Source organism: Peromyscus californicus, unplaced genomic scaffold (genome assembly GCF_007827085.1).
Source record: "Peromyscus californicus insignis strain IS unplaced genomic scaffold, ASM782708v3 Scaffold_7__1_contigs__length_154581171, whole genome shotgun sequence".
In the NCBI taxonomy this organism is placed as follows: domain Eukaryota; kingdom Metazoa; phylum Chordata; class Mammalia; order Rodentia; family Cricetidae; genus Peromyscus; species Peromyscus californicus.
Window position 1 is genome coordinate 96,721,823 of NW_026294595.1, and position 23,126 is coordinate 96,744,948.

At 45.8% G+C, this 23,126-nt stretch overlaps 1 protein-coding gene across 2 annotated transcripts in view; it reads left to right on the plus strand.

The window, feature by feature from the left end:
- The window catches only part of Sord (sorbitol dehydrogenase), a 33,238-nt gene that overhangs the window by 2,610 nt on the left and 7,502 nt on the right, over positions 1-23,126 (plus strand). The window contains exons 2-6 of one of the 2 annotated variants that reach the window (XM_052723120.1): positions 460-545; positions 9,772-9,805; positions 12,422-12,586; positions 17,952-18,111; positions 22,264-22,382. In XM_052723120.1, the coding sequence (XP_052579080.1) occupies positions 12,436-12,586; positions 17,952-18,111; positions 22,264-22,382 (430 nt within the window). In that variant the 5' untranslated portion in view covers positions 460-545; positions 9,772-9,805; positions 12,422-12,435. The remainder of the gene's footprint in view (positions 1-459; positions 546-9,771; positions 9,806-12,421; positions 12,587-17,951; positions 18,112-22,263; positions 22,383-23,126) is intronic. The other variant, XM_052723121.1, reaches the window with a different exon arrangement.

Sequence of the window (23,126 nt, forward strand, 5' to 3'; positions counted from 1 at the left end):
CATAATGAGGTTAAAAAAACCAGATTTCTCTATTTTTATTTTATTCTTTTTGTTTTATTTTGTTTTTGTTTTTGGAGACAGGGTTTCTCTTTGTATCCCTGGCTGTCCTGGAACTTGCTCTGTAGCCCAGGCTGGCCTCAGACTTAGAGATCCGCCTGCCTGGGCCTCCTGAGTGCTGGGATCAAAGGTGTGCGTCACTACTGCCTGGCTTTATATTTCTCTATTTTAAATGGAGAGATCGGGACTTAGGAAGCAAGGGGAAGAAAGAAATGAATAAGCTGAGGTACAAGGAAGCAGCCCACCCATCAGCAAACAATGTCAGTTCTCGGGAGTCTTCTCAGAAAGGAAGTAGTAAACGCAAAGCCTGGGGGCCTGGAGTAGAGGTTAGCCCCAGCACCACTGCTGTTAGTTGTATGGCTTAACAATGTTTTTTTTCCTCCTGCTGTAATTGTCTTGAAGAGGGGCACCAGGCCTGTAATCCCAGCTACTCAGGAGACTGAGGCAGGAAGACTGACTGAAAGTTCAAGGCCTGATTGAGCTGCAAAGTAAGTTCAAGGCCAGTGGTAGAGTCTAGATTAAATTCCTAATGCAGAAGAGGAGGGGGAGGGGAGGCCTTAGTACTCACTTCGATGGTGTGCACGTCAGTGGCACTGTGCTTATAAAAGAGCCAACACAGTCCATGCACCGTCACTGGTGTGTGCTAACTGTGGAGTTAGGCAGGAGGCCAAAGCCTTGAAACCTTCTTGAAGAGATGGATAAAGGCTCAAACTGGCAATGTATGGCAATTTTGGCAAAATCCTTAGAATGCGGGCCAGGCAGAACTCTGTATTCACCTGCAGCAGTTCAACTACTTTATGACTCTTTGGCCATCTTGTAAAATCTAGAACTTGCTTTTCTTTGTTGGGAATGGATTACTGGTTCATGAAATTGGAGTAGGAGACAGCTGACTTCGCTTTTCTGTAAAAAGGCTTTGTTTGGTGTTGGGGGCAAGTGGGTGGCTTGTGAGTTTTTGCATTCAAAAATATTTTATGCTGTAGAGTTTGCTAGAATAGTAAGGAAAATTAACAAAAGGAATGACGATATTGCTAGTTTACTCCAGTCCAGCCGTGTGCCAGGCACTTTATTTAGTTCAGTGTTTTCACAAACTCCGAGATGAAAGAATGATTTGATTTTCATTTCCAGCTGACCACAGACTAATGTTTGCACTGGACTCTGAGGTCAGAATGCTAATGATTTCTAAGTGTGCCTCCCAATTTCTTTTTTTTTTTTTCTCGAAACAGGGTTTCTCTGTGTAGCTTTGCGCCTTTCCTGGAACTCACTGTAGCCCAGGCTGGCCTTGAACTCACAGAGATCCACCTGCCTCTGCCTCTGAGTGCTGGGATTAAAGGCGTGCGCCACCACCGCCCGGCATGCCTCCCAATTGCTTGTTTCATTGCATCACACTCAGCTCATGGACCATCCTGAGAGCATGCTCTCTCCTTTCTTCCTGAAAACCAGGCCTTCCTTGTTCAGCCTGTGGCTAGGGAACTGATCAGCTGCTGTCGCAGACAGCTGGCCACCCTGGAGAAGGTAGCAGGCGGTGTTTGGGTTTTGTTTGTTTCATACTGTTGTTGGCTATATGAATAGATAACAAGGTAAGGAAAAAGTTATTTTAAAGTGATGAGTTAGTGTCATTTTATTATAAAGGGCAGAGAAAAGAACGCATCAGTAGGAAGTTTAAATATTAATCGAGGTTCAGTGAAGAGACTTGTTGACTTGTTGCTTTTTTGAGGAAATGTAAAACACCCTTGGTCAAAAGAATTGCTTTGAGGACCGGCAGGATGGCACTTGCTGCCACACGTGACAGCGTGAGTTTGCCATCTGGAACCCACCTGGTGGAGAGAGAGACACGCTCCCAGAAGTCGTTCTCTGGTGTTTACTTGTATGTTGTGGCATGTATGTGCATGTGCATAGGCACCCTAAATAAGATGCAGTGACCAAAGAGTTGCTTTAATGATAATGGTTTTTTTTTTTTTTAAGATACTTCTCTATCTAATAAAACACATTAAGGGCTGGAGAGATGGCTCAGAGGTTAAGAGCACTGACTAATCTTCCAGAGGTCCTGAGTTCAATTCCCAGCAACCACATGGTGGCTCACAACCATCTGTAATGAGATCTGGTGCCCTCTTCTGGCCTGCAGGCATACATGTAGACAGAACACTGTACACATAATAAATAAATAAATCTTTAAGAAAAAAAAAACACATTAAAAATGACCCAGCCTTGCTATGTATACTTTACTGTTAAGTTTTGGATGAAAAGAAAAGAAAGGAATTGTCGTGATCACCTAGCAACTCAAATGGTCTTGGGCATCTGGTCTGTTTTCCTGGTTGGTGTTGTCAACACCTGATGGAGCGGACACCTCGATAGTTATTAGTGCTCAGCTGGACTTTTGGGGGGAACACCTAGAGAGAGTGGTGCTGGCTGATCAGTCATTTAGTCTGTCTAGGCTTAGTGGTCGAAGTCTGTAACTCCAGCTACTCACAAGGCTGAAGCAAGAACACTAAAAGTTCAAGGCCTTTCTGGATTACAGAGTGAGTTTAAGACCAACCTGGACAACTTAGTGAGCCCTTATCTCAAAAGTAAGAAAAAGGTTAGAGATGCAACTTACAGGTAGGTGCTTGATTACCACAGGCAAGACCCTAGGTTCAACCTTCAGTGTTAACAGAAAAGAGAAGCTTTAAGTATCTTACCTGTCAGAGTCACTTCTGAGTAAAAACAGAACCCCAAACTCATTTAGAAAACAAGGAGTCAGATAATAACAAACTGTCCAAAGAAACACTTCTGGGTTGGGGATTTAACTCAGTGGTAGAGTGCTTGCCTAGCAAGCACAAGGCCCTGGGTTCAATCCTCAGCTCCAAAAAAAAAAAAAAAAAAAAGAAACACTTCCTTTCTTTTTATCTAAATTATGTTTCTGTAGCAAACCAAATCTAAACCGTTGATAAGTCATTTTGAATTCAAAACCAGCATCCTGGCTTCTCTGCAAAATGCTTGGAAAAGCAATTGCCATTTCTGGAAAGGCCTAGGGCATAGAGCTAACTGTTACTCATCAAAGTAGAAGGAAGCAAAAATCTGATAGGCTTTTAATCTTCTGGAAAAGTAACCCTATTCTGAGAAGACAAGGGCTCATAGATTAGGAGAAATTCCCTTTTAAATATCCTAAGACAAGTAAGGAGGAGAAATATGTGCATATCATGACATATATGTGTGTTGTGTGTATAGTGAATACATACATATATGTGTATATATTTTATTGGCAACAGATTTATTTAGTTCTTAGCATGGTTGTTGAAGGTGGAGGTTTTCTATAAACCAGATTTATACTAAGAACATTACCTACCAGAGGAAACTTGGTCAAGGTTTGCCGAGTGTTATCAGTCCAATATAAAACAATGCAAATACTTGCATAAAACTGCGCTGAGCCTTCGCCTACTGCTGCTAACAAGCATTTCTTGATTACTATAAGGGACTATATAATATGTTAGCATATAGTCTTGTTCTTGCATTTTGAATTAGGAAAAATTATATATTACTTTATGAGAATTAAATAGTCCTCTGTCCTGTGTGGACTTGGGTCTCATAATCAGGGGTTGCAAAAGAATTGTCTTCCCAGTCATGTTAGCACAGGAAAAGCTTCTTACAGGAAAGGATACCTGAGCACCAGTCCCTAGAATACAAAAGCCCGTTGGAAGCCATTGACCTTTAATTTCAGCACTCGGGAGGCAGAAACAGACAGATCTCTGTGTTTGAGGCCAGCCTTGTCTACATATCAAGTTCCAGCTGGGGTTGCACAGTGAGACCTTTGTCTCAAAAACCGGGGCTGGAGAGATGGCTCAGCAGTTAAGAGCGCTGGCTGTTCTTCCAAAGGTCCCGAGTTCAATTCCCAGCATCCATATGGTGGCTTACAACCATCTGTAATGGGATCTGGTGCCCTCTTCTGGCCTGCAGGGATGCGTCCAGGCAGAACACGATACATAATAAATAAATAAATTAAAAAAAAAAACTAAAAAACAAAAAAACCAAACCAAAAAACCCTACAAGTGGATAGAACCATCTGGGTGTTTACAGACACTTCAATCCTAACACATTCCAACTTAAGTCACCTAAGGGTCCCCCAGGAGTTAGGATGCTTCACTTCCCTTTTCATGTGGGATCATGAAGAAGGAGAGGGAGAAATGACCCCTATGAGGATGAGGAAGTGTTGGATGTGGCTGGAAGTGAGATGGAGGCATGGTATGAGGGGTATGGAACTTTACAGGGTTAATGGGGAGTTTAAACAGATTCGTGTTTCAGAGAGATTGTCATCATCAGGACAGAAGCTGGACAGAACAAAGAGAGCCTGGGCAGAGGACCAGCTCGGTGGACTGTGGGAGCACTTCCAACCCTTTATTTTGACCGCTTCACATGCCAGGACCCATGGCTAGTACAAAGCCTCTCACCCAATTAGAAAACCTTTGGCTTTTCCGCCCACTCTCAGAATACAGGACAAATGTAGGGATTGGGGAAATGAAGCAGGAGAAGTGACGATGGCATCTGGTTCACCTTATGTGTCCAGCACAGCCCCTTGGGGTCACAGGCAGTCTGGTATGTGGGAGCAAGTGGCAAAGACATCTGCTAAGAATGTGGGCACAGGCCATCTCTACCTCCCCTATACCCTGCCTGTCTGTTTAAGGCATGGGGGTGGCTGTATATCCACATAACAAGAAGCAAGCCTAAATCAGTGCCAAAGTCCTACTTTAGCTCTTCCAAACCCCAGCCTTTTAAAGGCAAATTTCTCTCAACGTTAACATGAAAAGAACAGTTTGAAGTACTTTGTCCTCTCCCAAAGGAGAAGGCCGTCCAGAGCTGGTTCAACTGTTAGGGAACAGAACATGGGCTTATTTCTTTTGTAATAAGAGCAAACATATTTGCTGTGAGTCGGCACTCCCTTTCATGATTACCCTCATGACACAGAAGAGGAAATTCGAGAGGTTGTATAATGTGCCCCAGGTACACAGTGGATTGAAGAGAACCAGCTTTGCACATGGGCAGGCTACTCCAGAGTCTGACTTCTGCCTAAGCACACCCAGGCTGGCGGGAGGAGGGAAAACTTACCTTCTCGGATTTCTTGTCTTGAAGCCCTTCCTACCGCCTAGTCCAGTGGTCCTCAGCCTGTGGGTTGTGACCCTGGGGAGTTGAACAGCCCTTTCACAGGGGTCGCAGATCAGATCCGCTGCATGTCAGATATTTTCATTACAGTTCATAACAGGAGCAAAGTGACAGTTCTGAAGTATCGCAGCATCAGGAAGGTTGAGGACCACTGACCAAGGCAGAATGGGTTGAGGGGATAAATTCAAATATAGTAATGGAAAGGGAGCTGATGGTGAGACAGTCAAGACATATACACGTGTATGTTTGTACACACACACACACACACACACACACACACACACACACACACACACAGACACGCTATTTGGGATGACAGAGACAGCTTCGATGGCCCTATCAACGCAGGGACATCTTCCTGGAGACTAAGGGTTACTGGAGTGAGTGTGTTGCAGAGAAGGGCAGCTATATGTGATTCAGAGAGGTATTTCTGACTCGAAAAGTTCCAGAATGTTGACAGAACTTAATAAGACTTAAAAGCCATCTCTGCACCTTTGTGATTCATTCTCAAGAAATCCTGCTTAGGAAACCCTCAATGTGTCTGAAATGACAGAATCACTGGGAATAAAGTGGAAGGCTAGGATCTCAGAGGAACTAAGCAGGTGTGTGTGTGTGTGTGTGTGTGTGTGTGTGTGTGTGTGTGTGTGTGTGTCCGTGTGTCCGTCCGTGTCTCCTCATCCCTTTTAGGCATTCATTCTGAGCTACAGCCTTCAAAAACCTTGAGAGGTAAGGACATAGTTTAGCACCAGGGAAATCTGAGATGGAAAAGGAGATTAAGTAAACACGGTTGTAGCTAGTGACACACTACCTTTTTAGTGCTTAGTGGCCATGCTGTGGTAACTTGGTAAAGCTGTGGGACCCACAGTGATACTTAGGATAATATTTACAAGCTTAAGGCGTATTTATTTTGAGAAAAAGTCTTGCTGTGTCTAGTTTAGGCAGTCTTGAAATTCTAGATCCTCCTGCCTCAGCTTCCTTAAAACTGGGGCTATAGGTATATGCTACCATGACCAGCATGAGAACTGATGTTTTTTTAAAATATAAAGAAGGCATTTTATTTTATATCTTGTGTGTGTGTGTGTGTGTGTGTGTGTGTATACGTGCAAGAAGAAGGTGTTGGATCCTTTGGAGCTGGAGTTACAGGCTTTTGTAAACAGCCTAACATAGGTGCTAGGACCCAAACTCTGGTCCTCTGCAAGATCAGCAAGCACTTTCAACTGCGAGCCCTCTGTCTCTCCAGCTCCCAGTGGTTGATCTTAATTTGGTCTTGTGCCCAGTGGCATATCCCCTGCAGAGGGGGAGGCAGGTGCTGAGCCTGAGTTGAAAGGGTGAGTGAAGCCTCAGGAGGAGGGGCTGTTTAGGGCTGTACTCAGTTGGCAGACCACTTGTTTGTGTGCACAAAGTCTTGTGTTCCTTCTTCAGCACCACAGGAATATGGTGTGGTGGCGCTCAGCTGTACTCCCAGCATCTGGGAGGAGAAACTTAATGCAAAGCTCACCCTCAGATACATAGCTAGAGAGGAGAGGGGAGTGGTGTGAAGAATGAAGTTTTCGGTCTCCTTTGCCACTAGACAGTAAACGGACTACCAGCACAGCACCCTCTAGTGTCCGGAACAGTCACTGCATCTTTGCATGTGGAAAGGTTTTGGAGCCGTTAGAGCAGTAAGTAAATCTCTAGTGACTCAGGGCTTACTTGGTGTACCAGCTCTTAGGGTGAGCTTAAATCTCCCACTTCCCCATTCAGGTCCGGTGTTGAAGCTTGCCCCAGCTGGAGGCAAAGATAGGAAGACTGTGGAATTGGGTGTCAGTGTCTAGGGATTTGCCTGCTAATGCCATCGGTAGGGATGTGGGGCAAGGTTCCAAGTTAGAAACAAAATCAGCGGCCGTTAAATGCCACTGAAATTGAAGTTGAAAACTTCACCTGACATAACATTAAGAAATGCAAATTTACACAACAATGAGAATGTTAGTTAATTTCAAACATGAGACTGGTGACTTCCTTGAGAAAGACTTTGGTGACACTTGTTCTAAGGCAGTGATTTATAGATTTCCCCCTTTAAATTACTGAGAAGAAAAAAAAAACATCAGAAAACCAACCACTCTCCCCCAGAAAAACCAAAAAGTTCCTTAAGTACTTTGAACCTTTCCCCTCACACGAGGCTCTTTTTGTGCTGCCCAGCTCAGTAGTGGTCACCCGCCCTTAGCCTGTGCGGCCACTGTCCCGGTTGCTAACTGTCCCGGTTCTTCCTCTTCAGCCTATGGGAGTGGCTTCAGGCTGTGTGGCACCTGGGCTGTACTCATGGTAAGCCTGTAAAGCACTTTGCACAGGTGCCTGAGGGACAGTGGAGCTCTCTGCCTGCCGGGCAGCGTTAGCACATGAATGTTAGCACACGAGTCGGTTTTCTTTCTCTGGAGGAGTTCAAGTAGCACTGAATTTTCTCCACAGGAGAAACTGGTGGTCTGAAGTGAATGAAAGAAGTTAGGCCATATATGGAAGCATTGTTTGGGGAAGGCTACTACCTGGGTTTGGGGCTGGGCTGTACCTAGTGTTGAAGAAGTAGGAGCATGGTAGTGTTGAGTAGCATTTAGTTCTAGATGGTGTCCGTGTGGATTGATGCTGTGAGGCCACCTATAACAAGTGGCTTGAGCCAGGCCTAGAGGTATAAGCTCAAATCCTAGCAGGACACCGGGACAAGAGAATCATGAGTTTGAGGTTAGCCTGGGGTACATAATGGATTCCAGTACATGGGTACATAGGGAGACCCTGTTTCATAAAATTACAAAAGGCAACTCAGGAAACTTTTGGAAGGTTGAAAAGCTCTTCCTTCCTTCCTTCCTTCCTTCCTTTTTTCTTCTTTTTAAAAAAATATTTGTGTGTGTGTGTGTGTGTGTGTGTGTGTGTGTGTGTGTGTGTGTGTATGTGTCATGTGGCTGGTGTATGGAGGTCAGAGGACAACTGTGGGAGTTAACTCTCTCCTTCTACCACGTGGGTTCCAGGGATCGAACTCAGGTTGTCGGGCTTGTCTGAAAGCACTCTTAGCTGCTGAACCATCTCACTGGCCAGGAAGGTGGAAAGCTATAAGCATAGCCCCCATCGAAATACTGTGCATGGGGCCCACCTGTCAGTCACCTCCCATGATTAACAGCTCATTCTGTTGCCCAAAGAAGAAAGGCCACTCTCCCTTGGGACCACAGTAGGTACAATGGAAACTGATAGCGGGGTCAGACACAGCTGGCCTGAGCCCTGGTTAACCACTGCATGGTGATAGGATCTTGACCAAGTTCTGTAACTTCCTAACCTCAGGTTTCTCCTCTGTAAACTCTGGGCTTGGTAAGGCAAAGCTGAAAGTAGTGTCCGGCTGTGGCAGCACTGTCAGCAGGTCAGATTGCCTTCTCCTTGGCTGCTGGTCCACCCACAAAGAATTCATAAAATGAACACTGGGCTGGCAGGCACTGTCAGCATGTCAGATTGCCTTCTCCTTGGCTGCTGGTCCACCCACAAAGAATTCATAAAGTGAACACTGAGGCTGCCCACTCAGCCTCCTTCTTCCTTGTCAACCCTGACTTTACCCTGGCCAGGTAACCATGGAGAAAAGTTCAGTAAACAAGTTCTATTTTTTTGTGTGGTTCCTTTTTATTTTTGTTTGATGTACATTGGTGTATGTCTGATCCCCTGGAACTGGAGTTACAGTTGTGAGCTGCCATGTGGGTGCTGGGAATTGAACCTGGGTCCTCTCGAAAAGCAGCCCCTGCTCTGAGCCATCTCTTCAGCCCCACAAATTCTAATACTAGCAAAGAACACCAGAATACCTCAGATTGCTTTTTGCACTAAAATGCAGAGCCCTTGTGTTCCCTCGGGCTCCTGAAACTCCAAATGGGAGGTTTAGAAGAGAGGACTGGGTAACCTATCTGCCAAACTGAAGTAAAGAGGAAGGAGTAGTATTGTAGACACCCTCCCACCTGTCTAGAGATACAGTTAGCCCTGCTTACATCCTCCTCCTTTCCTGGTAGGAATATGTCAGGCCAAACATCTGTATCTGAGAACATGATTTCCAGGATGAAAAGATCCAGTGTGGAAGGCAAATCTAGAGACCAGAGCAGCTCAGACACCCTTTCTGCATGGGGACACATGTAGCACACAGTTTTTCTTAGTTTCGGGCAAGTAGCACCAAAGTGGATGGTGTGTTGAGTAACTAGAGTAGCTTCCTTCAGGATTTGACATTAAGATCTAGAATTGGGCTTTGGCAGTTTTCCAGGGAGGGAACCCAGCTTCAGAACTTTGTTTCTTTCTGTGGGATGTCACTAGGCACAGGTGTAGTTTTCTGTTGCATTTAGAATATATTGTGCATGCCATTATTTGGGTCAGTGGCTCTGTTTTGAGCAGCATGGTGAAGAGCAGGGCAGGATTTCTGCCTGCCGTCTGCTGCGTCCCTTCAGTGCTCACTGGTAGCAGAGTATGGTTTGAACTTGTGTTCTAAGAAATAATTAAATGAAACTCCAGATGAATATTTTAAAAGTGGAAGAATGTTTGTAGAGCTAAGTCATTATGTATACTAAACAACTTTCTTGGTTTTATTTATTTCAGGAGAACTACCCAATCCCTGAGCCAGGCCCAAATGGTAGGTCCTTGGGAAACTGACCTGACATTGTACTCGCTGGTGTTGGCCTTGGAGGCGTGTGCATTGACCCCTGCCCCTCCTTTCCTACTGGTTAATGTGTTTACTTCTTTGTCCATTGGCCACAGTGGTTTATCTTGGCTACTGTATGAAGTATAAGAATCAGTGATAGGAAGAGAAAGACACAGATAGCAGACTGCTGAGCTGCCCTGGGGTTTTGATGTGAAGCCTGTGGACCAAAGGCAGAACCAACCCTTTTTACCTAACAACCAAGTACCCTGTCTTCTACCAGATTAGATGCCAAATCATATTCTGGTTCTAGAAATCTACAGAACTAAATCTCGTAGTTAGCAAAGGAGCGTTGTGTTAGCACACCCAAGAGGGCCAGCCCAGAACTATCTACCTGTCCAGTAAGGATGGGAGGGGCTGTGGGAAGCCCTGTCCCTTCCTTTAATCAATCAAATACAGAAAGTGACTGAGCATGTAAGGCAGGGCTTTTAACACCTTTGCTCCACTTCTCAGCCTCTTAGTGGGTGATCCCACTGGACTGAGCTGTCATGCAGGTTTCCTGGTGGCATCTGGACCTGGGGAGGTCATGTCAACAGTTGGCTAGTGTATATTTCTTCCATCCCAAAGTCTAGTTCATAGTCTATAGGAATCCAGGGTGAGGCTAGGGGCAATGGTCAGGGTCTTCAGTCCCTCAGATCCTTTGCTCTTCTTGATGACCTGGGATGCCCTTCCCACCCTGCCACACTTCAACCCAGAAGCACAGATTCTGGGTAGACATCAGATTGAAGCCAGCTTTCTTGGTAACTCCTGAGCTTTGCCACTCAGTCAGCTGCATTATTGACTTACAGAGATAAGATAAAAGGAACAGCTGTTTCTATCAGTGTTCAGCAAGCAATGCAAATTTAAGGCTTAACCATTTTCACCAAGATATCATATTCAGAGAAGTGGAGGAGGCGCCTCACTGTACCCTGACAAGGTGACTTTGGTTGCAGAGGTGGCCAAGTGAGGGCTTCCCTGGGCTATGAAGGGCCCTCTCCGGCCCAGCCCACTGTCATTCTTTTGTCTTTTGCTTTAGTTGAATTGGAAGAGAGAAGGTATGTTGGAAAGGGAGTGTTCCAATAAGTTAGATCTCATCCCTTTCTGCAAGTAGTGGACTTCTATAGAGAAAGCTCAGAGTTTTTCTGATATCAGTAGTTTTTCTCTGTCTCTGATCTCAGAATTCAGCCTGCCATTCCTAAGTGCTCAACCAGAGACAAAGGCAAAGACCATTCTCCAGAGCCACATCTGGGGGAATTTGCTGGTGGTTTGTGGCAAGGGCAGTAGCTAAGACATCTGAGTACATAGCAGAGCTTTTGGGCCTCTTTGTCTTTTGAAGATGAAGGTTTTTTTTCCCAGGGAGGTGTTCATGATATGGTCATCTCAGTCAGACAGAGCCCAGAATCCTTTGGTATCTACTTGAGCTGAGAAGCCCAGGCATCATTGTTTTAAACTTAGACATTTGACAACAGTACTACCAGACCTCACTTGGTCCAGTCCTCAAAGAGGAAGTGTGAGTTGAACTTGCAAGAGTGCTGAGTAAAGCTGAACCTTTCTAGAAAACAAGGAACACGAGGAACTTAACATGGCAGTTCATCATGTAGTGGCAAGCAGAGAGATTTTCAGGATGATAAGAATCAGGCTCAGCATAGTGTTTGGAAACAGTTATCTCCTGCAAAACAGTTTGTTCTTTAAATGGCTGATACAGTGCTTCCTCCTCAGAATATCTTGTTACAGCAGGATTGGTCAGGGCTCTCCAAGCAAACAGAACAAATAAGATATGGATGTATATGTATGTGCAGATACACAGAGGTGGGGTAGGAGAAGAGGGCAGTTTATTTTATATTGAGCAACTGGCTCCTGTGATTGAATGGTCTAGAAGGCTCTGGGCTTGCAGCGTAGGACAGCAGACTCAGGAAAAACTTCCTGTGCTAGAGTCTTAGGAAAGTTTCTCCTTCAGAAAATCTCAGAGGTTAAGAGCACTGACTGCTCTTCCAGAGGTCCTGAGTTCAATTCTCAGCAACCACATGGTGGCTCACAACCATCTGTAATGAGATCTGGTGCCCTCTTCTGGCCTGCTGTCATATGTGCTATATACATAATAAATAAATAAATCTAAAAAAACAAAAACAAAAACAAAAAAACAACTCAGTCTTTGCTCACGAGGCCTGTCCTTGATTGGATGAGGCCTGCCTGCTTTATGGAAGATAATCTGGTCCACTCACAGTCTGTTGGTTTAAATGCTAATTGTACCATAAAACCCCTCACAACAACCCACCTTGTAAGCAACATCTGCATGGGTGTTTGACCCAACAGCTGGGTACACTAGCCCAGCCAAGTCAACGTGTAAACTTACCCATCACACTCGGTTCCTTTGCTCTGTCAAGCTGTCCTGCTTTCCTGGGCTTTCTTCGGCTCTCTACTTTGCTTGTTTTCCTTTGTAATCCCAATGTGTACCTGACTCTGAGAACCCAGCTCTCTCCCCTGGCCAGAGGGAAATTGCTAGAGCTCCTGAGAGCGATGGAAGGCTTGCCTTTCCCTCACTTGTTTTCTCTGCCTCAATTCTCTAATTAGAGGTGCTACTAAAGATGCATTCTGTGGGGATCTGCGGATCAGACGTTCACTACTGGCAGCATGGCCGAATTGGAGATTTTGTTGTGAAAAAGCCAATGGTGCTTGGGCATGAAGCTTCTGGAACCGTCATAAAAGTAGGAGAGATGGTGAAACATCTGAAACCAGGTCAGTATCAATGTCAGTGTGTGCTTTCTCTGGACCAGGCCTCTGCTAAGCACGGAGATACAGCAGTGACGAGAGTGTTGGGTCCCTGCATGTAGGGACCTTACCTTCTACCTCAGAGGGGACACAGACTTGGGACAGAAAGCAGGTACTTAGTCATAATGTGTGGTAGAGAATGTGATCAACATGTCATATCTAGACCTATCTCCTTTGAAAAAGATGGAGAATGTGAAATAAATCAGAAAAAGGGGTTGAGAAAGTGTTCCTAGCATATAAGCCACGAACTGCTCCTGAATTCTAAGAATCAAGACCTTTTTTATTTTACTGTTAATTAATTATTCATTTACTTTTGAGATAGTGTCTCACTCTGTAGCCCAGGCTAGCCCAGACCTTACTTTGTAATCCACGTTGGCCAAGAACTCTTTATAGCCCAGGCTAACCTCTAATTCAAGGTGATCCTTTTGTCCTAGGTTCCAAAGTACTATTATTAAAAGCATGAGCGTGCCAGGCTTACATCATTTCCAGATGTGAGTGTGTTTCCTCTAGGAATACTCTTTAATCACTGAGCATTCAAAGAATGTCTGTCCCTGTTGGGAGAGAATGTGTATTCTGCATTTTGGAATTTATGGTGCACAGTCAGCTTTCCCATGATAGATCTATTCCAGCCACACACCCTAGACCCATGGTTTTTGAACTGTGGGTCATGCTCCCTTTGGGGGCTGCATATTAAATATCCTGCATATTTATATATTTACATTACAATTCATAACAGTAACAAATTTACAGTGATGGTGTAGCAAAGAAAATAATTTTATGGTTGGGAGTTCCACAGCATGAGCAGCATTAGGAGGGTTGAGAACCACTGCCCTAGAATCTTTGAATTAGAAAGATCTTGATTTTCTTTTCAGATAGCCCAGTTGGCTTCCATCTTGCTATGTAGCCAAGGATGACCTTGAAATATTAACATTCCTGCTTCTAGTCACTTAATTTTTATCTCAGAGAATAGTTTAGCTGTTACAAGGCTAAGCCTCACCCCCAACCTTTAAGCTAGTCAACTAACTTGTCTTTTATTCCAAAGCTTCTTTTTTTATTTTATTTTATTTTTTTTGTTTTTCGAGACAGGGTTTCTCTGTGTAGCTTTGCGCCTTTCCTGGAACTCACTTGGTAGCCCAAGCTGGCCTCGAACTCACAGAGATCCGCCTGGCTCTGCCTCCCGAGTGCTGGGATTAAAGGCGTGCGCCACCACCGCCCGGCTTCTTTTTTTATTTTAATAGAATTTTTTTGTTCTCTAACAGTTTCATGCATATAAATAATGTATCCCTCCTACTTTTGCCACAGAATCCAGGAATTCCCAACTTGCACACACTTGAGTCTTTGCCTTAACACAAAACAGAGTCCAGTTAGTACTGCCTGTTGGAATGTTGACTGATCTTTTAGGCTTGATCTTGTATGGATATTGTGCAGGTAACCATGGCTGCAGTAAGTTTGTGAGTACGAACAGCCATGCCAGGTTCAGAAGACAGCATTGCACAGCTCTCCTCCTCCTCCTCTGGCTCTTACATTCCCTTAACAACATCTTCCAAAATGATCCCTGAGCCTTGGAGTGTGGGGTTGATGTAGATGTCCCATTTAGGGATGAACACTCAAGAGTCAGTTGTTCTTATCACTTTGACCAATTATGAGGCTCTGCATTAACTGCTGACTACTGCAGAGAGAACCTTCTTGGCCAGGGTTGAGGGCAGCACTAATCTATGTGTGTAAGCACAGATATTTAAAAGGTAGCTGACAACATATCCATTTAGCATGACAACAGGGGTAAGTTTCTCCCTGGGGCCTATAACATAGCCTTTGATTTTTTTTATTAGATAGCTAGGAAAACAACAGTCGAATAAAACCTGGGTTTGATTGTCCCAGAATGCTGAGCTGCAGCAGACTACATTGTCCCCCAACACAGTGAATTAAGTCTGAACGGGCTTGGCATAGGTAGCAGTTATCAACTTTTCTTTGCTAATGAGGCCATTGCATGGCCTGGGAATGACTTCAGGTTAATTGGAGTAGGCTGGGGTTTGGCAAGAGGTGCTGTGAAACTGCTTAGTCTCTGAGACCAGACATAGAGAGGGATTGGTAAACTTAGAAGTTAAACATGTGCATCATTTAAGAGTCTTTTGTTTTGTTTTGTTTTGTTTTTCGAGACAGGGTTTCTCTGTGTAGTTTTGCACCTTTCCTGGAACTCACTTTGTAGACCAGGCTGGCCTCAAACTCACAACAGAGATCCACCTGCCTCTGCCTCCCAAGTGCTGGGATTAAAGGCGTGCGCCACCACCGCCCAGCCATTTAAGAGTCTTTAAGTCAAGGCCTCCATTCATTTTTAATGCAAGTTGAAAAAGCCTATGGTGGTGCAGGCTTGTCTCAAAGTTGAAGGCTCTTATCTTCCAGCAGCCAGCCAATGACTGGTCCCTACCTGTGGGACCAGGTTCTCTAAATTCTGGCAAGTGTTTAGTCAGTGTCTACAGTGGGTTCAAACTTGGGTCAGGTACTTTGAGAAATGGAAAAAAAAATAGTGAGCCCTGGATTCATAGATCTAGTTAGGGAGACCAGACATTAAAACTGCCAACAACATCAACAATTGGAGGAAAAAGTATCTAGTCAGAGTTCAAAGAAAGGACACTGATTGTGAGCACGGGTGGTTAAAGAAACTTCATAGCTCTGGGTCTTGGGGCTGGATATATGACAAGAATAATTATAAAAGGAAGAAGAAAGCCTGTGTGTATTGGTTTGCTGGTCATTAAACACCAGTGCATGTAATTATTTAATTATTGAGACAGCACCACAAGGTACAAGCTATTAGCTTTATTAATAGATGCAGACAGTGGAATGTGGTTCTTGCCCAGGGCCACACACTGGCTAGTCTCAGAGCTGTCTGGAATGCCACCCTGTTCGATCTGGCTCAAGGACGAATGTTTGAACCAATGAGCTGCCTGTCATCTGAGATTTGAGAAAGTTTTGTTTTGAGTTAGTGAAGAGGATCAGACCAGTAAAATGACACAGGTCAAGTAATGTGTCTGGGTTCTCACACACCTATTCTCAGAGCAGGTGTCTTCCACTGGGGAGTTGGTAGAGGTAATTAAAATGCACGGCCCCTCTTTAAAAAGACTGTGCAAATGTGAATTGCATAATATAATAACAACTAGAAGGTAAAATGGGATAATGTAGTAGACTCCATCTTGAATGTCAAGTTGAATATATTGTCCTTAATGATGGGTATTGTTCTGTGAGCGGCAAAAAATGAACCGGGTGAGAACAGCTGAGGAAGAGTCAGACAAGTTGAGAGGTACATCTTAAAAGCCACTGGGTTTCTGTGGATCCTTTGTTTTTTTAGAATATAAAGCTTTTTATACATTTTTTTCAATTTAAAAATTTTTATGTGTATAGGTATTTTGTCTACATGTGTGTCTGTGCACCATGTGCACTCCTGGTGCCTGTGGAGGCCAGAAGAGGGCATCAGATACCTGGAACTGGAGGTACAGTTGGTTGTGAACCTCCATGTGGGTGCTGGGAATTAAACCTGGGTCCTCTAGAAGAGCAGCCAGTGCTCTTAAAACACTGAACTGTCTCTCCAGCCCCACCCCCACCCCATTTTGGCAAATATGTATGAAGCAGACAATTTACTAATCTGAAGGTACTCTTCAATTTAAATGATGAGCCATGATACTCATAAAAAAGGATCTAGGGCGGGGCGGTGGTGGCGCACGCCTTTAATCCCAGCACTCGGGAGGCAGAGCCAGGCGGATCTCTGTGAGTTCGAGGCCAACCTGGACTACCAAGTGAGTTCCAGGAAAGGCGCAAAGCTACACAGAGAAACCCTGTCTCGAAAAACCAAAAAAAAAAAAAAAAAAAAGGATCTAGAAAACAGGAAATAACCAGTTGTCCATCAATGAGAATAGTTGAGCTCTCTGTGCTGTACTCACAGGATGGAATGCCATTCAGCCACAAAAAAGGAATAAACTATTGATATATAACAAGTACCAACCTAAAAACATACTTAGTGAAAAAGCCGGATGCAAAGAATACACACTACATGACCCCATTTTTAATGCTGTATAAAGAGCAGGGCTAATCCATAGTGAACAAACTCAAAACGTCAGGTGTCTTGGGCTGGTGTGGGAGCCGACTAGGAATGGACATAGGGACGAAGTTCCTGAGGCAGTGGCACTGTCTGTGTCTTGAGGGGAGTTTTCCTCACACAGGTAAAAGTGTCTATCAAATTCACCTAATGCTCCACTTAAGACTTGTGTGGCTCATTATACCTAAATTTTCATTTAAACAAAGAAGAATAAGCTATTATTGGATTCTAGTAAATGATTGACAGGCTGAAGGGTAATGGGCATTTTCAGTCTACTTAGAAATTGACTAGAAAAGATGGAGAGGCTGGGTCAGTGGCTCAGCACTTAAGAGCACTGGCTGCTCTTCCAAAGAACCCAGGTTCAATTCCCAGCACCCACATGCAGCGCAGAACTGTCTGTAGCTCCAGCCCTGGGGATCCAGCACCCTCTGACCTCTGAGCACAGGCACACAACAGCTGACCCCTAGCTGTCGTCTCAGCCAGAGGAAGCACACGCCAGGCCATGACAGCTCTTCCTGTTTTCCACTGAAAAAACTTTTTTCATACAATCTATTCTGATCACAGTCTCTCCTCCCCCATTCCTCCCATGATAGCCCTGCTATTTGTAGAGGTCTTGCCTCACATTTTTACAAAGTGGAGAAAAAAATGTTTGCCCCTGTGTGTAGTAGATACCCCCTTTGTAAATTGAGATAGGAGGACCTGCTGGGTTTGCCCTTTAGAGATAGGGCTGGTTCTGTGTTCCCAGGGGACCAAGGGCAGGCTGGCATAATATGAAATAGGCTAAATCTCTAGGTGGAGAAGGGGGCTGGCTCTCAGCTCTCAGTGACTCTTTGCTGGATTGTCTGTCCCCTTCAGAAGCACTGAGAGAGCTGGGTGTGGTGGCTCCCCTCTGTTATCTCAGCACTCAGCTGAGGCAGGAGGATTGCTGAGAGTTGAAGGCCAGCCTGGTTTACAGAGTGAGACCGAAGATCTCAGATAGGGTGGGAGGTGAGAGGGACAGGGAGGGGAGGGGAAGAGGAGAAGAGAGAAGGCACCAGTAGGTTGGGCTTGTCTCTAAGGGTTCCCAGAGAGAACGAACGCTCTTTAGGGAATTCTCACATCTGGTGTCAGCCAGTGAGCCGGCATGCCTTTGTAGCATTTCTGCCCCCACTCCTGTTCTCAAAGGTTGGAAAGCAGAACCAGACCCAGCAGGAGTGAGGTTCTGCTCTGTTCTTAGATGTGGCACTGTCTCACTCCCCTTTCCAGGTGATCGGGTTGCCATCGAGCCTGGTGTTCCCCGAGAAACAGATGAGTTTTGCAAGATTGGCCGATACAACCTGACTCCGTCCATCTTCTTCTGTGCCACACCCCCTGATGACGGGAACCTGTGTCGGTTCTACAAGCACAGTGCTGATTTCTGCTACAAGTTAGTGCCTAAAGTGACACTGCCCCCTTGAGAGAGTGTGTGTGAGTGTGAGTGTGTGTGTGTGTCGCACTGTGTAGTTCTGGCTGGCCTCAAACTCAGAGATAGGTAGATCAGGATAATTAACCTCAAACTCAGAGAACTGCCCACTTTGTGCACTGCCATGCCCAGCTCAGCACCCATTTCAAATGCAAGGCATTAACGGCAGGACTTCCCTTCTTGGTGGCACCGAGGGGAGCTAGCCTGCCTGGGGCTCAGTCTGACTCACAGGGGTCTTTCAGTGTATCTTCCCATTGCCAGGAACAGTAATAGAAAACCATCGCCCAAATCACTCACTTCCTCTAGCCATTCTGGAGAGAACTTGCCATACCTCACCCTACACTCTGGTTTCCACGCTGCCACAGAGGAAAACTGTAGCTAGGTGTGGTGTCCCCCCCCCCCCCCCCCGCCCCCCTTAGGTCCCAGCGCTCTGGTGGCAGAGGCAGGCTTGGTCTATGTCGGTAGTTCAGGCCAGCCAGAGTTACATATGGAGACCCTGTGTGTGTGTGGGGGGGGCAGGGTAGAGAGACAGAGACAGAGACAGAGGAGAGACTAACAACAGGGACCTCTGCATCAACCACCACCAATAACAACACCAACACCTTACAGAGTTTGACTGAGGAGCCCGAGTGTGGTCCAGGGGCATGAGTCTTGGCATGCTAGGTCCAGTCCCTCCTTGTGACTTTGTTTCTGTTAACCAGCAGAAGACTAAAGTAGGCACTGCATGGAAAGTCACTGTTATTACTCCATACATGTGCTTGTATATCATTGGTGCTTTACATGCCTAATGAATGATGACTAACAATGGGATGAGTTCCATTGTTCCAGTTGTATGCCAGGCTAACTGAAGCAGAAGAAAGCTAATGAACTCAGGCACAGAGCACAGCCAGGGTGCAAACGCCCTTCCTTTGCCTGGAACACTTGAGTTGAGAAGCTACATCTGAGAGACACAGTGTCCCACATGGTGCACCATGGAGCCTTAGGCTGCTGGCGTGCTGTTCCCCCTTCACCACCCCAAGTGCTTTCCTTCTGTGTAGCCTGATCCCAAGGCAGCTCAGCCAGTGTGGGGACTTGTGTGACGGAGGCTAAAGGTGCCAAGCGCAGGGATGCCAGGTCTGACAGGTCTAATTGAGAGGGTTTTCTTGTTCTGTTTTTCCAGTTTTTTGTTTGTTTGTTTTTTTCTAGACAGGGTTTCTCTGTGTAGTTTTGGTGCCTGTCCTGAATCTCACTCTGTAGCCCAGGCTGGCCTCGAACTCACAGAGATCCACCTGCCTCTGCCTCCCAAGTGCTGGGATTAAAGGCGTGCGCCACCACCACCCAGCTTTAATTTTTTCACTTTTTGTCTTGGTTTCTTCTTCCTCCTCCTCCTCCTCCTCCTCCTCTTCTTCCTCTTTCTCCTCTTCCTTTTCTTTCTCCTCCTGTTCTTCATCCTCCTCTTCCTCTTCCTCCTCTTCCTTCCTTCCCCCCCCTCATCCTCCTTGTCAACAAGCTCTCACTTGTAGTCTAGGCTAGCCTGTAATTTACTATATAGTCTAGGCCGACATTAAACACATAGCAATCCTTCTGCTGCTGCTGCCCAAGTTGCTGGTTGCAGACAGGCACCCCACAGCTGACTAGATCTGAGATTTTCTAGTATTCCTGGCAAACTCAGAGAAGAGACATAGGCTAGAGACCTTGTGGTAATGACTGAGGCCAACCCCTGAGACTGTGCTGGAAGAAAGCGGGCTGTGTGGGTGGGGTATGCCTTTCAGCAGGGGATTCCTGAATCAGCCATCTTTTTCTGGGTCCTTTGCCAAGTAAGCCTCAAACCTCCTTTTATGGAAGGCAAGACTGAACACGAGTCTCCGCCATTTTGTTTACTGTATGACCTTGACCAAGGTCTTTGCCTGTAAAATGGACATCATGATAGTATCTTCCTCACCAGAATAGCCGAAGAATTCAATGAGAAGAGTATACCAAGTGTTTCACATGGCACATGGCAGGTGCTTGGTGATGACACTAAGGCCTCTTGTGGTCTGAGGATGGAGGTCCAGATTCAGACCTGAGAAGGGAGGCTTGGTTGGGATGGGCATGGTGGTAGTTTGTAAGATGGGGTGTGGTGGTGAATGATATACTGGTTATCAGTGGTCATGGCAGATCTGAGGGGACTCTCTAGGGGCCATGTATCTCTGCCTTTCCTCAAAGCTTCCTTCTGCCTCCTCCCAGTGTGGCTCTGCCCTAGCCTTTCTCTTTGATTGTTTCTGAGGATTCCTACACTACCACTGCCTCTGCATTTCCTACCCCATATCTTCTGGTATTTATCTTCCTCCTTGGATTCTTGACCATCCTTTACCCTTTTATCTGTTCCCTGAACACTGTTGTAAAAACCCCCAAGTTGCCTGTCCTCTGGGGTTTGTAAGTTACAAAAGGCCCAGGTCCACGAAACCCATAGTCCTCCAATCCCCAACCCTTGGTCAGTGGTAGAAGGACTGTTCTCAGACCCCTGGTCTTCTGCCGGCATGCCTGGAGCCTTGCCCTCAGCCTGGTGCAGGTGTGAGGAGGCAGCACCTGACTGTCAGAACACTCAGACCATGGTCCCTCACTCCTGTCTCACTCCACCCTCTTTTCTTTGTGGTGTTCTTATTCTACAGAGAGGTCAAAGAGGGAGAGAGGAGCACTCAGCTTAGAACCAGTCCTAGCTCTGTAGGAGAATGTAGAGGGACAGGATGTTGTGTCTTGAGAGTGTGTGTTTGTGTGTGGAAAGGGGGCGGTCCCTGAGAGTTTAGGAATCTTCCTTGTTTCATGTTTTCCTCTTAGACAGAATGTGCCATAGCATGAGCAGAGTATGGCTTAGACTGTGGGGCATGACGGGAGAGAAGCAGAGGCCTTGCAGTTCATTCTGTAAGGTCCTAGAACAGTGACAGGAGGGTGTGGGGGTGAACACATTCATTTCTTTGGGGGACTTGTAGGTTCCCATGTTTGTACGTGTTGCTGGGAACTAAGTAAACATTGGATAGCAAGGAGCCAGCAGGAATAAAATAGCCCCAGAGCAACTTGTGCCAAGACGTATCTGATGTGGGCCATAGGAGGGCAATCAGGACTCCTCGGCTTGAATCTTGCTGGGAACCAACCTTGCAAACTTGTCACTGAAGAGTCAAGGTGAAAATAGCCTGTCCTGCCTGCCTGACAGAGTTAGATGAGAGGATGGGTGGGAAAGCATTCTAGCCCGCCAGGCCTCTGCAAACACTCACTGTCACCAGCGGGATTGTGGATGCGGTTGAGATGCCAGTGGGCTCAGAAGAAAAAACCAAGGACCTAGTGGTGAAGGGGCCACATTGTTAAGTCAGCGTTGTGGGACAGTTCCTGCTCCATCTCAGCCAGTCATGGGGCAGCCAGGCAGCTGCTGTCACCACATGTGCTTCTGGAATATATGATGGGGGCAATAGTAGAGAGGGGCTCACACTTAAGTCACCACTCAGCAAAGCTCTAACAGTAGGGACTGCCAGAGTGAAACCAGACGTGCTGAAAAGTCCAGAGGCTGAAATGCCAGAGTGTGGTTATGTTAAGCCTTTGTTGAGTGAGCGCTCATTGGTTCATGACAACCATACTATACCTTAGCTTGGGAGGCATGTTAGAAAAACACATCATGTGGATCAGTGTTTATGTGCAGGTATGGGGTTCAATCCCCAGCACTGAAAAAAAAATCACCAGAAACCATGATGTTGTCACTGAACTCTGAAGGGATTTTGCCAAAGAAAATTACTTTCCTGGGGCAGAATGGCATGGCTTTTGGAAGCAAACATATCTGGCTTCTACTTCAAACCCTTTGAGCCCTCGCTTTGAACTTCTGAGATAAGCCATTTAACTCTTGCAGCCTAATTTCTTTCTCAGTAGACTGGGGGTAAGCAAGTACTGCTGAACTATTCTGACAGCGTTGTGAGCAAGTGCATGCCAAGTGCTTAGCACACTGCTGTACACGGTAGTCAGCGCTCAAATGTCAGCTGTTGTCAATGCAGTGGAGTACCAGTGACAGGGTTATAGTGTTAATACTGTACTGTGGTCATGTAGTGTTAATAGCATCATCAGTACCCTAGTCAAGTCAGAGACCCTAATTGTGTATGTTGAATTACTTCTCAGGCTTCCTGACAATGTCACCTTTGAAGAAGGGGCCCTGATTGAGCCTCTCTCTGTGGGGATCTATGCCTGCCGTCGAGGTTCAGTTTCTCTGGGGAAAAAGGTCCTTGTGTGTGGAGCTGGTAAGAAACAGAGCCCCTGGCTGTGGGTTCACAGGCTGGGCATGTGAAAATCCCCATCTCATTCCTTCTCCAGGAGCTGGGTTGATTCTAGACACTTTCTGGGTAGGAGAGAGTTACAGTGTCTCATTCAGTGATCAGCACTTGGCTAAATAAATAAAATGTGTGAGGTGGATGTAGTGGCACGCATCTGTATCTCTGCCCCAGGAGGCTGAGACAGGAGAATTTCTGTGTATTCCAGGCCAGTCTTGGCTACACAGTGAGACCCTATTTCAAAAAGCCCAAACAGATAGATAAGTAAATAAAATGTCTGCAAGCACAGTAGTAACTAACAGATTTCATAGGGAATATAACCCTCTATCCATTTAAATAATAAATAAAGCTTGCAATAAATTTTGAACCCTTGATAAAACTAGGATAATATTTGGGGTAGTAAAGTAAAGAGTAACTTTTTTTTTTTTTTTTGGTTTTTCGAGACAGGGTTTCTCTGTGTAGCTTTGCGCCTTTCCTGGAACTCACTTGGTAGCCCAGGCTGGCCTTGAACTCACAGAGATCCGCCTGCCTCTGCCTCCCGAGTGCTGGGATTAAAGGCATGCGCCACCACCGCCCGGCTAAGAGTAACTTTTGGAACTTGTAAGTCACACTAGAGAAATGATAGTCTTGCCCACTAGGCAAAGGAAGTAGGTAGGCTCTGTTCACAGAAGGAGGGGGTCCAGCCACTGACTAGGGGTTCCAGCTTTCTGTCTT